This window comes from Centruroides vittatus, unplaced genomic scaffold (assembly GCF_030686945.1).
Source record: "Centruroides vittatus isolate TY-2023 unplaced genomic scaffold, ASM3068694v2 scaffold_769, whole genome shotgun sequence".
In the NCBI taxonomy this organism is placed as follows: Eukaryota; Metazoa; Arthropoda; class Arachnida; order Scorpiones; family Buthidae; genus Centruroides; species Centruroides vittatus.
In genome coordinates this window covers 1,900,148-1,918,681 of record NW_027122717.1, presented here as the reverse complement: position 1 = coordinate 1,918,681, position 18,534 = coordinate 1,900,148, and the positions used below count along the sequence as shown (strand labels likewise).

The following is an 18,534-nucleotide window of genomic DNA, read 5'->3' as shown; positions in this document are numbered from 1 at the left end:
TTTATTATTATTTTATCTGATTACTTGATAAATATTCCTGTTAATAATTCGTTTTTTTAGGAGGCAATAACCCTTATAATTTGTGGATTTAAGTGCGTGTTTATGAGGTGGATTCTTGAATCCTCAACTCCAAGAGATTCCTGTTTGAAATTTTAAAAATATATATTAAAAATTTACTTTAAAAATGTGCCAGAATAATGATTCTGAACGAGTTACGCTTTTCCGTAAAGGTTCCTGCACGATTTCGCCTCTCTTCTTCCTCTAAGAATTCGAGGATTTAGTGAAATTTTATTTTAAAAAGTAATTAAATTAGTAGGTTAATTTTAGAAAATTTATATTTTTCGTATAATAATTGTCAATATATTTATATTTCTTTCTAAATAATAATTGTCTTGAACGTTCCAGAAAAGTTTCCAATGAATACTGAACAACTCCCTCAATTGATATTTATACACTACATTTTATTAAAACAACAAAAATTCACTTAGACTTGTTAATAAGAAATCCAATTATATGTACGGAATGGTCAAAAATCAGTTATTCTGTTCAGTACGTTCCAGATAAACTTGTGAACACGAATCATAAATTGAGCATAGAATAACGTGTTTTTCTTTCTCAAAACTGGTAAAATCAGTATAAAATGACAAGAGTTCAGTCTTTACGAACGGTTAATGCTTTTAGGCCACTCCTTGTAGGTTATATATCATTTATTCTTAAGCATTGTATAAGTTATTTTTGTTTTTATTTATTTTTAATTTATAAAAGGTAATACTTCAGAGAGAGCAAGGAATTACCTCCCCAAGCAAGAACCCAGAGATAAAATCAATAACAATAAATACAGTAAAAAAACAACAAGTAACTTAAGTTAAACGAATTCTAAATTTTTATATTAATTTATCCATTAAATTGTAAGATAATTTATTTTAGAAATTCAATTTTTATTCTATTTTAACTTCCAGTTATTACTCTAGGCCTATGAATCATATCAAATTTTTAGCTATTAATAATTGATTTTTATAAATATACCGACTTTTATCTTTAAATAAATATACATTTTTACATGTAAACATGGAAATTATTTAAAATTTATATGTATATTTTATATAAGAAACCGTATAGAAATGTTAAGATACTGATCTATTAGAGGTATGGCTTATAAGAAAGTTGAGTAAAGCGACATGGATCATTAAGAAGAATTTTCAGATATAAACTTCTTGCATGCACACAGTAGAATAAAGACAGCGACTAGTTTTATCTGAAAGTAATAAAATTACCTATTCTACACCCATTTATATCATATTTAAATATGAAGAGATCTTATTAAAACATTACTCTAGTTCTTAATGGGATACTCAGTTCAGAGATTGACAAGATAATCTGGATATCTTCATAACTTAGATATCTGAAATGTAATAATCGATAACGAGTCGTTAAATTATTCAATAGGCCTACATTTAGCTTAATTTACTTTCATAAACTCCGTATTGTTTCGTTAGACGATTCATTTTTGTATAGCGAGCATCCCAGGCGCCATTCCCGAGTGTTTTTGCATAAAGAAACCTGTCTTAAGAGTGAATATTGCCGTTCGAATGATGCGGATTATAAATGTTAAATAATAAACACGGAGTTTAGACGTTGTAGATTCGTTTTTATGAATATGTAGAAGGAAGTAAAGTTTGAGATGTTAAGAAAAATTCGATTGCACTCCGCACATCTCGTAAAGAAACTACGGATCAAATGAAGTTTAGCGGGGTTAATGGATGGAAAATAAGCAACCGTATATAGGTCCTGTTTGTGGATTTCGGTAATCGATTGTAGTTTCGGGTGCTCGAATTGATAGTTTTTAAGAGTCAGGCGAAAAGTGCAAGGCATTTGGAAAAGAGTCGTTCTGCTAGCATCGACCTATCCGAACGACAAGGCATCTCCTAATGTTTACAGCGCCCAATAGAGCCGAAGATAATTTCAATATCGATCGGGACATTTCGGTCGCCAGTCTTCCATTAATAAATTTGCCATCCCGTGCAAGCGACTGATGACTGCTACTTCCCGTCCCATGAATACCTTATATTCAGATCGAACGGATGCATTTCTGGGCTTCCTGACTCCAGCCGACAAATTCGTCTCTTGTCTCCGGCAGCCACTTAATGACGCCAGAGCCATGAAATTCAAATCAATCGGACAAGACCCTCTTTGAATGTCAAAACCGCGTTCTCCTCCGTCCCGGACACAATTGGCTAGTGTCCTCTTCACTGATTAGCTGGTGTCGTTCGCAACTCCTATTCTTCCATTCTTTCCACACCAAGTGCATTGGGGAGAGGAAAAAAATCGCTTGGGATGTCTTTATTAGCTTATAGTTCTTTTATTACTCGCTCGGGCATTCGGACACACGCCAGCGTGACAATCTTTAAATTGCCTCACACTATGCCTACACGCTTTACATCCATCTACGTCGCTTTCTACATCGTGAGATTCGACCATAACTTACGGCGCCTTTACTCCAAACACCGTTTCTAATTAAAGGAAAATAGGATATATTTTTTATTTATTTTCCTCCATCAACAGTTTTGTAGGTTGTTATATATAAACCGAAAGTAAACAAAATTAAAATCTTTTTTATTTTCTATCAAATTTTTAAATTTCTCGTAACGCTTAAAAATATCCTCAAAATTCCCCGTTTTTCTTAACGATTTTTATGATTTTCACCACTTTATAAACCTTGAAACATCCATAAATCCTATGGAGAGAACAATTTCCTAAGTCATATACAAAATACGAAAGCAAAAGACGTTAAATATGTAAATAAATTCGTTTAAGGCCATATTTCGACTTTAAATCTTCTATTGGAGCGTTCTTTCTTCAGGAAGATAAGATAATTAAAGAAAAATGCGAGGGGGGGTTCTTCATAGTTCAAGTAAAATATTTTATTTATAAAAAATTCAAAAAATATCTGAAATAAGTTCGGAATTCCCTATTGCTCTTCCTTTGAAATTTTTGAGATTTTTACGGCTGTAGCCGTTTACGACATAGAGAGTATAATGGAAGAGAACCTGAAGGATTTACTTTCGTATTATGTGCCTACAGGAGTTTTAAGGTGAGATTAACCATAAAAACTTCCTTTTAAAAATAATCGCCCATCGATCAAGGCGGAAATCTAAATAGCTAACGAACATCCGCCATTTGTATTCAACCAATGACGACAAAAACTTTTCTCGTCTTGATTTCCAGTTGCGTCTGAACCCACCGTGAAATCGCATCCGATTTTCGGACAAGTCATTGTAACGGGAGACATGGGGACTTCAATCACGTGATCCTAATGAGACTGTCCGTTTGGCTGAACCGCCTCTGTCTTGTTAAGCTTTGTAATTTTGGCTTGGAAAAACTCCTGCCACATGATAATGAGAAGCTCGATGCACACACTATCCTATATACCAGAGGATAAAGTTTTTTCTAACCTCTCCCTTTTTTTTTTATTTCTTTCTTCCTCTTTTCCAATCCCTCTACTTCGATCTCTCTTCGAAAGGGAGTTGAATTATTCAAACATGACGTAGAGTGACAAGTTCCCGATGATTTAGTGATGGATGCGAAGGGAAAATAAATAATGTCGACCCCCTATTTTAAATGGGCGATGACGACGATAGCTATTTATGCGTTATCTTCAACTTTTGTTTAATTAGCATTTTAAAAATATCGGAAAAAATCAATTAAAAGTCATTATTAAACTTAATCTAGATGATGTTTTTAATCGGTAAAAAAGGATACTTGTAAACAAAAAAAAAATGAGTGCATAAATTTGTTTGTTAAGGCTTTCAGACTGGCTTTTCAGAGCGGAAAGAAAGCAATCGAAGTATCCTTTTCTTAACCTTACACTTTCCATTTCGTTTCAGATAACAGAAAAGGTTCTATTGTCACCTCTCTAGTAGATGACACTTGACACGACCTACGAAACCACCAATCTGCGAAGTCAATACACGTAATAGAAGCTGTCGTTGTTGCAACAATAACACTCCTTTACAGTAGGATGCACGAAAGAAACAATTTTCCATTTCGTGCCACTGAGTCAACACAAATGTAATGACAGAATCACCATTACAAAAGTCGCCATTTTGTTTTGCAAGAGATGCATTATTGGAAAAGCAATCAAAAGACGAGAGACTTCAACTATATATATTACACATATATATATATATATATATATATATATATGTCTGGTTTTAACTAAATATATATATATATATTATTTTTATTTTAACCTAACCGGATCGTTTTGTTTTACTGTAGCCCATTACGGTTAGCCAACGTGTTTGGGTAGTTCGACCCTGCTAGGTACCATACCCACAACCCCTAGGCGTACGGACGTCTTCATTGACGATTCTCATCGCAGATCATAATCGAGCTTTGGCGCCAGAACTTGACCTTCCATTCTCACCCCATAATTTGTAGGTAGATACCTGCCAGGCATTTTCCTTATCTCTACTATGAACAAAAATTAACAGTATTCTTTTTCTCGGACGCTATCTGATGTCCTATCCCTCTACCCACTCTGATGACAATGATTATTTGGGCATCGGGTGCTAGACCTTGGCCCTTAGCCAATTCAATAACTGGCTGCGGTACGCTATTAATTTGTTTTAGATTTATCCCATATATTTGTCCTAGTATAATAGACCCATTTTCTCGTACGACTTTCCTCATTTTGTAGGCCAATATCTCCGAGTATAGATCAATATCGGAGCTGAGTCGATATCGATAACGTTCGATCATGCCAGGCATCATTCGAGCGAGCTTTTAAATCCACGCGCCAAATGCCTACATCCGAAATCGGAAAAGGCTGCGGAGCTGGCTACTTATGAAGATATCAAAATTCGATATAGATCTATATCGATATGACCGAAAATAAACAGAAGTCATGAACAAAGAAAACGTCAAAGCAGATCAGTATCAGACAGAGCCAAGTTAAGTAGACGATGACAGTAAAGGAACAAGAAACCCAAGTGTGGTCCCTTTGCTAACAGGGAGTGTCGCAGACCCCGTGATTATCCCAAGACAAATTACGTCGTGACAAGGCAACAGGCAATTTATAAACCTTCTAGCTCCAGGCCAGGGCTCATCGGAATAGAAAGTCTCTTTCTCCCCGGAGATGGCTCGTTTTGTTTGTTTATGATTAAGTTGACAGAACGGAGCCGTTCCCATTGTCTGAAGTGGACTCCATTACTTTTTTTTCTAAATTCCGATTGGATAATATTAGAAAATCACTATGTTTGTCCGCCTGTTACGATTCCGTTTATGCGGTGCATCGGATGTCGACGTCATAGTCCGGTTCATGCCATCTATTGCACCATCACGCTACGCCAACTCGTTCGTGGTTACCAGACGAATTAGTTCATCCCTAAAGCTCCCTATATATATTATCGTGATCAACCACCTTGCCCCTTTGTTTGTTTAACCTGCCCTTACATCATTTCTCCGGAGTAGCGCTGTCACTAGACTCCACCACAAACCTGCTGCGGGACGCCCATCGCTCCAGGCAATGACCACCGCACCACCTGTCGGACGAAAGACGAGTTATATAAATGGCCTCCTCTAAAATGAAGTAGTCTTTTTTTTCTTTTATGTTTCCAAAACCATTTCTTCTTTGATTTATGTGCATCTCTATGTTGTTGTCGAGTAAAAATTATAAAGTTACAAATAGTCCACATAAACAGGTAGAGGACGGGATGAGTCACGGGTGACATCACGCTTAACCTCGTTTATAGTTGTTCAAGGTTTTGGCTGTATTTTATTTTTTTTCTTCTTATAATTTCTGTTAGTGTTCCCTTCCTTTGACGTGTTGATGGGACGTTTTAGAAGGTATTAGTGCGTTGCGAACGTCGTCTGTTGCCAGTAATCCAGCGACAACCTAGTGATTTTCACATCAAACGGACAGATCTGTCAAAAAACCATTTCCTCCCTTGACACCAACAATTACTTCCAATATCTCCTTTACGTTATACACTATCCATCCCCCTCCCTGTTTTTTTCCTTTGATTATTTTTCTTCGGACGCAAATTTGCTAACAAATTTGCTCATCTCTTCTTTTTATTCTTCAATTTTTAGCATTTACAATAAGATTTTCTACGTGGGGACGTCAGTTGTGTTAGGGATTTGCCAATCTTTACTCTAAATTACACAAGAAATCAATAAAATTTTAAGGATTTTTAGGCAATTCCTACTTTAAATTTTGGAGGTTCCTTTTTAATTTCTTTTTTAAACGTAAGATCCTTATCTTAACTCGAAAATTATTAAATTCCTCTGAATTTTCTTTCATTAACGGTAATATCACGTTTAAGCTCCTTACAAAATTCAAATTTTTTATATGGAATTCGTAAATCTGAATCCTTATAAATCTTGCTTTTTCTTTAATTTATATATATATAAATCTTATATAGAAATGTGGGATGATGATCCAAATCCTAATTTTGCATATAAATTCAATATTTCCTAGTTTTTGGAATTGTAAATCTGGATCCTATAAATCTTAACTTTTTTTTTTAATATAAAAATGTAGTTATACACCCAATAGTACTTCATAAATCCTAATATTTTATTTTTATAATTCTAAATTCAACATTTCCTTATAAAATTCTAGTTTTTCTGGAGGGAATTCATAAATCCGAATCCGACATTTCCTCGTAAAAAATTCATAAATTCGAACTCGAATATAATTAGAGAGGAGGTGATACTGTATTTTATATATACATATACATGCATTATATATTAATGAATTAAAAAAGAGCACAAACTCGCTAGAGAGAGGGAGAACACTTCGGTTCCGCCTCATTTTAAACAACGGTATTAGTTTTAACAAAGCGACATTCGCCACCTACTTAAACCAAACACAACGTCACACACAACCTTTTTTCTTTCATTCTCTGCGACCGTGCATGGTAACGATCAAATTAGATTTGCAGTTAGTCGTCGGACGATGTGACACGTCGCACAAACAAGGGCAAGATCCATTAGCACAAAGCTGCGTGTGGCGGCGTTGGTGGTTCAACAAGATTCTGTGAACTTTCTAGCTCCTTTGATTACTTGAGGTTCAATAATTCAGTTTGCAGGTCATGACTGGCCACGTTCCTGTTGATTTTGCCTAAGGCTATACCAGACGGTAATCTCGGGAAGTAGGTGACATTGTTCAAACAGCTGTTATAAAATATTGAATTACTGTCCTTCCTCTCCCCTCTTTCTATCAAACAGACGTGGTGCCAGTTTGTGTATTATTAGAGACTGTTTTTAAAATTAAACGTGTTACAGATTTTCCTGTCTTTCACTGTTCGTTCATTACGCATTCTTCTCTTATTTTACATTCTAAAAACATTCCTAATTTATGGTATGGTAGGTCTGTATCAAGTAACACATTAGGCATATTAAATATAAATGTGCATTTCTTGTAAAAAGTAAAAACTCGGTAAGACTAGTAATTTGCTGTAATTAATATTTTAAACAAAAAAAATAAAAACCTAAACACGTAGGCACTTAGCACATTTTCGGGGATGAGAAGTTTCAACGTAAAAGAATTTTAAATTAACTGTGTTCTAATTAACTTTAAACTTTAAATTTTAATTCACTAAAAGCAAAATTATTAATTTTAGTAGAAATCACAGGCGGCGACCCACAAGGGACAGATGATATATACTCCAATATTTTTGTACCGGCAAATTGTTCCCCACAAGATATTTGTATAAAAAAAATACACGTATCGGTAGGAGAGAGTACAGAGTACACAACAGGTACGTCTTATTTTTGTACCCAGTATTTATATAGATCGACACAGATGGTAGAAATATTACAATTCTTGACAAAATTTCATATAAAACAGGTTTTTCTACTTTAGATCCGCACACACGTGTCTAGTAAACTAATAACGCGTTCATTTGTGCATCACACTATCAACGTCAAAACAAACAAGAGTTTACCTTGTTTGTTCAGACGAAACCTACACTTTTCATGTATTATGGCATTATTTTTTTTGCCATTAATCCAACAATTTTGAAAACAAAAATAAAGGATAAGACTTGATGTTAATCTGTTCAAGATGTTAAACTCTGGTTTTCATGCCCGTGTTTCAGATCCTTGTTTAAAAACACCACGTGTATCTATAAATTACATTCAAGCAGCAGTCGTAGTTTCGCATTAGGAGGAAGCGAAACTAGCAACGTTACGACGAAAAATAATAGGAACAACAAATATTGACCGTGTGACCTCGTGCCATTAACATAAGTTTCGGTATTGTTACTATCAAACAAGATTTTAAAAAAAGACCAGGTATAATAAAACCGCATTACCTACAAAGATACTTTTTTGGTCGTTAAAGCAGAGCTTCGATTAAGCCATCTAATATATCAAATGACGCTGGGTTATTAGCAGAAAGACTTAATAGCTGTTAACGTTCGAGTAAGATGGAAGCGTGGACGACACTTCAATCGCATTAGTTCCAAACTGGTGCTTCTGTCCGCAGTCGTTCGCCTGGAACACACGTTCAGTAAGCATATGATTCAAGATTGTTACTAACATTGACTCACCACTCTGAATAACAAACGAGTTATTTTAATTCCGTTTTTTCCCTCGTTCCCAAAAAACACACCTGTAGTGTTTTAACGCGCGTGAAACGTTTATTTTTTTACCTATTTTAAAAGAAATTTCCTACTAGAGACGTTACTAGCGCGGCCTTTGCTCGACACTACTACATGCGATTGTTATGCACATAACTATTCGGTATGTGGCTCCATCTGTTGTATCTAAATGTTAACTGTAGTGTTTTGTTAAATCTTAAAAAATTTATTAAGACAAATATTAATTTGATAACACAAAACTAGAATTTAATTGTAACTTTTACAACATTTTCTGATTTCCTATACAAATGAATTTTCCATTTTTTTATTATTTCATTTTATATTGATTTGTTTAATATCAATATTACCATCAGATTAGCTTCAATATTTAATTGAAAATTAATTTTGCTAATTTTTTTTTAAATATATGTTTAACTTTTTTTTTTATTTAAGAAATGGAAAACTTCATTCTTAAAAATACAGTAATATAAAGTCTTGCTAGATTTTTGCTGTGTGTTTTGCCTATTATCAACATTAAAATGTGTCGAGTACATATATTTTTAAAATAAAACAAGATAACTATGGCATTAATTTGAGGTGTATTTTTTCTTTTATAGTCACGATGAAGATGTAACTACATTACATCTCTGGACAAGTATACATGACTGCTGTCTATACAATAATTGCAGTAAGTTTGATTTTTCTGGTTTCTTCAGCACAATTTTCACTAAACTAACTATCCAAAAATAAACATATACAGTTCTTAGGTGCCATTTAACCATTAAATTTTATTTGGCATTAATATGGTGACAGAGGCACAATGGAAAGGTGAAAATGAGCTTTTAAAATTTAAATTCTCGAGTAACTTTTGCATTAATTTTTTGTGTGGCAAGCCTTTGAACTGGCCGCCTTGGTTTGAATTAGAGAAAAAAAAATCTGGTAATAAATTGAAAAACAAACGACACCATTATGTTTTCTGGCATGGATGGTGTTTACTTCGAACAAAACAAAAAAAACAAGTTGTCAAATTCTTTAGTTACAGTCAAAATGTGGTGGATACAATGAATGTGCTTACATCATTTGGAATGCAATTTCATTTCGTCTCTGATTATCATTGCTTTTTTGCACATGCCCCCCTTCTTTGGCAAATAAACGTTTTCTATTGGCTCATTCTGAACAGTAAAGGACACACAAAACTTCTTTCTTCTAAACATCCCAAGATTAAATCATTAGAAAATTAAAAAAGTCACATTAAATCATAAATTATTAACAGCAGTCAAAATAAGGAACAGTGGAAGCACAAAAATTCCATAATGTGAAAGAATACAATCGTCGTTTCGTTTAATTGTCTTCTCTGCCAAAACCATTCAATAAATTAGCAAAAAATTGAAGGAATGTATACCATCTTTGTGACAGAATTTGCAGCAAAAATTAAACTACAACAGACAGATTTGCTATTAGAGTACTTACAAAGGTACTCATTTAAGATTTCTATCTGTACAATGGCATATACAATAGTTAAATGCTAATTATTCTTTTGCACAAATTTAATCTAACAGTACTCAGATAGGAACCCTTGTTAAGACATACTTCGGCATCGAACGGTATCATTATATACATTTAACAATTTCAATAAATGGGATTACAATTTTCCGTCAAAGAAAATTGTTCGATTATTAAAATCTTCCTGAAAAAGGTTTGAATTCTAGAAAAAGGAATCTTTAAAAATTATCGTTTTTTGTATGGCATGAATAAAACTTAAGAAATCTGTTTAATCATGTTTCAACAAAAACTGATTCACTTTTCTGATTTTCAAATGAAGTGTGATGGTAACAAGGGTTCCCAAATATATGTTGACTAGGTTGATGGCCATGTAGTGGGCTGAGAAAATGGGGAAATTAGCTACCTATGAGAATTACTTCTGTTTTTCTTCACACAACATGAACATACTGTCAAAACAATATATTTTTTTTTCTTTTTAATTTAATACTCTCAATTTGGAATAGATATGCTCAAGAATAATTTCATCCATAGCCTTTATTATAATATAGTAGAGGATTTCATTCTATATCTCCAGTAGTACCCCTGACTGCACCTTGCTTTCTTTGCTAAAGATAGAGCAAAAAAAGTAAAATTAGCATGGTTTATTTACTTAAAATTAGATTATTGAAAAAAATACCTCATCCAATTCTCGTTTGGTTTTCTCTTCTAAGTCTCTTATATCTTTCATTGTTAGTCCGTGCCAACGATCTAACCAACAATACACTTGCCGATGGAAGTTGAGAAATATACGTCTTTCCGTCTAAAAATAAACACACTGTTTATTTATTCAGTAATCTAACTTCAAAAATTAGTTATTTAATATTTTAAAATATGGCTGCCAATGTCATCAGTGTTGCTACTAAATTATACAGGAAGAAAAAGTAATACAAGTAATATTGTTGAACTGACTGGTAATATTAAGGCCAAAATTACTCAATACGTAGGGTGATCCAAAAATCTTAAATGATTTTCAGAACTGTTGGAACTTCTGGATTAGTTGCATGTTAAATGATTCCATAACTCAAACAACACACATCCATTCAAACATGATTTTAACTAAATTAAATACCTTCTATAACCGATAACCGGCGTGAAATATTTTCAAAATGGCAAACGTTTTCGCTGCCCCTCCTGGGCTCTTCCTCAGGCCAATTTTTTTGCTGGAACCGAATTCAATAATCGAATAGTTTAAATAAATGGAACGTGTTCCACTTCTAAAAGTTCGAGTACGTGCAGCAACCGCATGCCGTTCTAAATATTTAAATTTCTTTTATTTCGTTGGGAAAATGATGCGCGCATCTTATGATGATTACGTGTGACATTTAACGATTTATGACCTTTCTTCCAATAAAAATTGCCAAGCAGTAGAGAGATTCATTTCTCCTTTGAAATTGATGCATGTTGTTGTGCGATCGGCCTTGTAAATTTCTCTCTCTTCCAAAGTTCAGATGTTCTTGATGTTGGGTGGTGCGGATCACTCTTGCCTCATTAAAAATCGGTGTTACGTCCAATTTTTAATGAGGCAAGAAAAATTGACTTGAGGAAGAGCCCAGGAGGGGCAGTGAAAACGTTTGCCATTTTGAAAACATTTCACGCCGTTATCGGTTATAGAAGGTATTTAATTTTGTTTATACAACCCGGTGTGGGAGAAGCGTTAATGATTTTAACTGTTCTTAAAATTCTTTACATCTGAGTTTGCTCAAAGCATGACTCAAAAGTCTTAACATGGTAAAAATAAAGATTTCAGCTAATATCTACTTCTATATAAGATAGTCAGTGACTTTACTCTAGTTTATAAAAAATTTTTTTTGAAAAACTTTCTGCTATGTGGGCACTAAGAGGGCCTTTTCTCTCTCATATCCATCATGAGTTTGGCCAGACCCACAATAGGGCTAGATGGTGAGGGAGTGAGTCGAACATATCCTGATGGACCATTCCCAAAAAATTCCTGGGGTTTTTGATCCATCTGGATTCAATTTCAGGTCTCCCAGAACAGTAGACTGCCACTCTAACCATCCATCCATCCTTTTGAAGTCAGTTTCAAAAAAATTTGTGATCAAAGATTAACTTACAAATAGAACAGCATTAAATCAAATGCTTCGAGTGTTATAAACTGATTGTGAGTGTTAATTGGCATCTATTAGAGCAAGAACAAAATAAAACCTAACTAAATATTCAAATTTGAACACTGTCAGTTGAAGATGTTTAATTCAATGCTATTGTTTTAATCAAAATCTTTGATGGATCTGAAAACAAAAGAAGTGGGTTTAAATTTTTCTAAATCTTAAGTAAACTTTAGGCCTCATTACTAGTAAAAAAAATTTCAAATTATTTGAGTAATTTATGAAGCAAGTTTCAACAGTTAAAGAAATATATGAATAACTAAAATTATACTTTGTATCCCTGATTTTAAAATCAATTCTTAAGGAACAGGAAAGTTAAATTTTTATTATAATTTAAAAACTAATATGAATACTGTACAAGATTTGAAAAAAAAAGTTCAGTTTTAAAAAAACTCAGTAAAAATTTTTAAATGGTAAAAGCAAGTACAAATTCTTTCCTTACTTAATACAGTGGGCTCATTTTAGTTCAAATCCTTTGGGAATTAGCTATAATTATCACTATATTAAGAATTCAATATATACATAAAGAACAGCAAGGAATAACTATTCTTCTACCTAAATGTGGAAAAGTTTTAGAGTTAAAATGATACTTATTAATCTTTTATTTTTTTAAAAGAACTTTAAATTCAATTAAAATGTTTTGACTTAAACAGCAAGGCAGAACAGAAATTTAGACAGAAATGAAATAAGTTTTTTTTTTTTAAATATAGAATATGAGTATTGATAGAACATTAAAGAAAAACAAGTTTGCAAAGAAACCTATTTTTCAAACTACAGTAGACCATCGTTTATCCGAAAGTCGGTTAACCGAAAGCTTTCCAGTCGGACTGTGTCGTGCTGAATCCAACATTTTTGATACTAGATTAACTTCTAAAGTATAATTATTTTGTTTTTATATTTTTCAATATATTTATTTTGTTTGTACAAAATAAAGAAATAGTTTTTAACGATACAATAGCCTCAATTATTATTATAAAAATTTTCGTTAGGCTAAAAATCGATGAAAGTTCAACACGAAGAGAGACGCAACAGAGAAAAATTTCAACATCGGATAGGTTAATATATTTTTTCGTACATAATCAGTTATCCGAACAACCCGTCCCCAATTGATTCGAATAAACGACACACTACTGTAATTCATAAAAAAAATTCATGTTTACTTAATATAAGGGCATTTTATTCATATTTAATAATTAAAGTTTTCAATTAATTACATCTAAAAAGCAATCAATAAATTAAACTTATATAATCTTCTTGAACAAGTTTTATTTTAATTTGAGCAATTTCTTGATTGATTTGTTCTGAGAAAGAAAATAAGAACAGCACAAGATGCAGAAATTTTTAGGAAACATTATAAATCAAAGATATTTATGTAGACTGCATTCTAGTTCATTGTGTTACTTAACCCATTTTGTTTAAAGTTTGAATTGTTAGACATTCAATCACCTGCTAGTTTAATCTAGTCAGAATATAAATTTAAGAGTTTAGTTTGTACTCATATTTTAGTTTAAAAATTCTTGTTATTTACACTGTTAATTAGCTATCAAATTTTAAGAATGTGCACACATGTAAAAAGATGCAACTTAACAGTTCTTGCAGTTTAACAGTAATAAGAAAAATGTTTATTGGGCTGCAATTTGAAAAAAATTGTAGACCTATAAATTCCCACTGTTGTCAGTCTGTCCTTAATTTTGAGAATGGAATTAGATAGATAAAAGACAAGACCAGATAGGGAAACCTTAGGGGCAGGAGGCTTCAATTAACTATATATGAACTTCTGATGCAAACAAAAGTCATGTTATTTCAATTTAAAAAATTTTTCCCTAAAAAGGTGTTTAACAATAGTTGTGTCAATATCTAAAGGAAAAATATGATGTACAGGGGCAAACCACTTAATTTCAGACGAAGAGTTTATATTTTAAATTAAAAAAATTAAAAATGATTAAAAATTGCAGCCCGACATTGTGACGATGTCACAATAAATAATTGCTCGTTTACAGTTCTTTTTTCCTTTAATTTCTTCATTATGTGTAACTAAAACAAAACATTGTTCTTGCTATAGTATTTACATGCACAAACTATATGGAAAATTATGAAAAAGTATGTTTTATTTTTTGTATTTAATTTTTTTAATAACAATTTTGTATTATGTAAAAGTTTCAGTTCATCAGAGATTTTTCCAATATATATATATATTAGAATATATTTATTTATTTTTATATTTAAGTGAAATAGTTATTTGAAATTTAGCATTTGTTCAGGATAAAGTATGGATCTTAATAGAATTTAATTATTTGTATAATAAGGAAAATAGTTTTGGAAAAAGATTTCCAGAATTACATTACCATGTTATAACAAGATGACTATCAATAGCTTGATATTTACTTCAAATACAAATTTGAAGTGTTTTGATAAATTCATTTCAAAAAGAAAAAAAATCGCAGCATAATTTTTTTCAGGCACCAAAGTTCAGGTACATTATGACATGGTTAACAGTTTACAAAATTCATCTCGGTTTCATTTGGATACGAGAAATCTTCATTAGTATCAAAATACAGTGGTTGATTGGTTAACAAACAATCTGTTCCAAGACATTGTTTGCTTTCTGAATTGTTCATTAACCGATTATCAATTTACCATAGGTTTTTATGGGAATTTGATTAATTCATTCTGGTAACACCAAAAAATAAAAAATATACACTTTCTTACTACATTTATTTATATGTAATAATAGCGAGGCTAAGGCCAAAGTTTTCAACGCAAAAATGTGTACATTGGATGTTTGGTGCCGCTTTCCTGTAAGCCTAGAAGTTTGACAATGGCCTTTGGAATGTCGAGCATAATTCCACTGACTTTCCAAACACCATTGCCAAACTTCTAGGCTTACAGGAAAGCGGTGCCAAACATCTGACATACACATTTTTGTGTTGAAAACTTCAGCCTCAACCTCACTAATAAAAATACATATATACACAGAGTCTTGCATTTTTATTAGTCGTGTTTTTTCCGTTTGTTTGGGGGTTAAAGAACCTGTCTAATATCGATTGCTTTTCTCCTTCGAGATTTTTCAGAAGTAATTAATAATAGCATTGAAATTGTAGAGATACCTAAGCCTATTAACCTCAACCTGGTTTGGATGCAATTCTAAGACTTGTTCTGACATCCTACCACTTCTTCAAAAGATCTTTAATAGCAGATATCAGCTTTAATCCTCTTTTTCAGAAGAAAACGTATCTTGCCGAGATTCTTGTTGTTCTTCATTCACGAGTTCTTGGCATTCTTCTGTCATCAGATCAGTTTCCATTATGAGCTCTTCAATGTTCTTTATTTCTCAGATGTAATTTTTTTTACTCCTTAGGCTGCTTGAGTCTTCTTGATTGTACTGTATCTTTCTTAGATAAGATTGAACTGCAGCCTACCGTAAACCTGTTCAAGCCATACTGCCCAGCAACATCAGACATTATATGTCCACTCCCTACCTTTGCTATTATACTCTCACCTTTCGAAAATAAAAACAGACAAAACTTAACAAGTGCCCACCTGAATACTATAAAAGAATTGTTTCTGTCAGAAAAATAAAAGGCTGGAATTAGAAGAGAAAGTCTCAAAGTTCGGAGGAATACTATCAAATCAATATACACAGAGTTGAACGTCAATGTCAACGTCTCCCACACTCTGAAAAGTTTCAAATTGTTGCCTGAAGACAAAATAATGAATACTGTTTGGTCTTCCCTTACGTCGCTTCTTTTTGTGTTTGTTCTGTGAGGTATTCGTAATCCGAACATGTGTTCATTGTCCAAACATAAAAAATCTTTCGTAAAAGCATTCATTATCCGATTTGTTCACTAACCGATCACCCACTGTATATATTTTAAATTGGTCTAAAACAAAGAAAATTATAATTTAAATCAAGTCTTTCCTAAGAAGGAAAGATTTAAATTATCCTCTTGAGATCCACTACTAAAAAAAAATTTTTTTATTGAAGTTTTGTTATATTATTGACCTTTGGGTGTCACTTGTTAGTAAATTATCATTTTTTTCAATTTTTTTGTTTTCAATCATTAAAAAATGGTGTGTGTCATATATGACACAATGGATCTCTACCTGTACAAAATGCAAACTGTTCTGTTCATGTAAAAATAATTTATTTGACTGTTTTTATACAATAATTGACATTTTATATTTACATATGACATGCTTTGAAGCAATTTTTATTTGTCACAAGGCACAGATGGATTTTGCATTTGATACAGTACACTGTAGCTCATACACTTTTATATCAGTGCATTTGGCTGCAGTGATTTTTGCCATTTGCAATGATTTCTGGCATGTGTTTTGCTCCACTTTTGCATTGTATTTTTCTGGGATGTAAAGTTGGAGTATTTTTTTATTACTTTCCTTTTCTTCGCCATCTTCACTGTTCATTTTTTTTATTTTCTGTACTATCTGAATGTAATAACCATTTTGACACTTTTACTATAAATTTCAAATATTGAAGTGGGTTTTTCTTTTTCTTTTTTATTGCTCTGCTATCTCTTCTGTAGACTATCCAAAAATTGTTTTCATTTCATTAGCAGTAAAGTTCAAAAGTTTTTCCAGGTGAATCAGTGATATTTGATTTGTGCATGTTATCATCAAGCACTGACAAAGAGATTCTCAGGAATATAATTCAAGAAATATTCTTCAGACTCACACTCCTTACCCTTTCAGGGTTCTTAAAATGCAGGAGCTGGTAGCAAGGGCTTAAATCTATTTGTATGGTGCCATGGTGGAGTCTGTTACTGCACTGATATCAAGAAATCTTCCTCTATTTACATAGCTGAAGCATCATTTTCATCATCGTCAAATGTATCATCTAATGACTTACATTCTTCAGGACAATTTGGTTGATAAATGTTCTGACTGGTTTAAATGTTTGGTCACTGTCTTCATCACTGGACCTGCCTTCCAGTCCACACAAATTTCTATCAATATCAAGTGTCCTATCATGTTCCTTCCTTATTTCATCTGTTGACACTGAAAAATTTATAATAAATGTCAATGATTTAGTTTTAATATATGATTTATCATATTAATAATTTATAAATTCTTAACAAACAAAATCCTGCAGACCAGATAAATAACTATACAAAAACAAATCACAGAAATTAATATTATTTATTAATAAAAATAAATAATTATTTTTATTAATAAATTAATTTAATAAAAAATGAAAATAAATAATAGAATACATATTGCTGACTAAATGACAAAATAACTATAAAAGTAAATAACTTGCCAATATGAAAACAGTTCATAGGCTGTAATGTAATTATTGTAACATTAAGAACCAACGTGTCATATACGACACATTCAAAAGTTAGCTCATCTCATTAAATACTGTTATTAATATAGTTTTTAAAAAATACTCTTACATAATCTTAGAAGTCTCCTGAACAAAATCACATTTAAAGTGTAAAATTATAATCAATAGTAATAGAGAAAAATGAATACTTACATGAAACAGTCATACTTGTGATCACTTCCAAAAACATGTGCTCAGACAATCACTCATATTTTCCTTTCTTTCTATCACAGTGGGATGCATGTAGTCTAATAAGCTTCACTAAATTCTACTGATAAAATTAATAACTAATATAATTGTTTAGGAAGCAAAAAACAAGAGCTGCTTCTCATTCTTTGGAAGGAAAATTGTGTGTCATATATGACACACGGCATGCCAAGAGGTTATGTAACTTACTTTTCAGTAAATTTTTATGATTAAACTATCTATACTTTTCTGTGGATCCTTTACAGTTTAAAAAACTAAAAAGTATATTTTTGATATTTTTAATTTAACAAAGTTATGACAAACTAATTCAAAATATCGAAGTAGTAGTTTATTTAAGACTTGGCAACTTAAAACTAATCTCAGTTTGAATAGAAATTTGAAATTTATGTTTCAAGTATGTAAAAAAAATAGGCATTAGATGTCCTAATAACAAAGCAGCAATAAATATATATTGACAGTATTTGATAAATTATGAATAATCTGCTATTTTGTAAGTCAAAGCAAAATCAAGTATGTTAAAAACCTTGATTTAAAATCAATTTGTTAAATAATGCATCAGTTTCAGGAGTAAAGTAAGCCAGTTCTTGCAACTTAATTTTGAAGAAAATTAAACTTTTTGCCAAAAAATTAAAATTTAAAAATTAATATGGTTACAATTTATTAGATGTGATGAAGACTATTTCAGAACTAAAAAATCCTACAAACTACCTTGCCACTACAAAGTAAAATA

General features: G+C 32.0%; 1 protein-coding gene across 1 annotated transcript in view; it reads right to left on the bottom strand.

Annotated features, from left to right (window-relative positions):
- Window positions 1-9,168: 9,168 nt before the first annotated feature.
- The window catches only part of vib (phosphatidylinositol transfer protein vib), a 46,809-nt gene continuing 37,443 nt past the window's right edge, over window positions 9,169-18,534 (bottom strand). The window contains exons 10-11 of the mRNA XM_067288191.1: window positions 10,768-10,890; window positions 9,169-10,696 (exon numbers count right to left, since the gene is read on the bottom strand). Of these exons, the coding sequence (XP_067144292.1) occupies window positions 10,649-10,696; window positions 10,768-10,890 (171 nt within the window). The 3' untranslated portion in view covers window positions 9,169-10,648. The remainder of the gene's footprint in view (window positions 10,697-10,767; window positions 10,891-18,534) is intronic.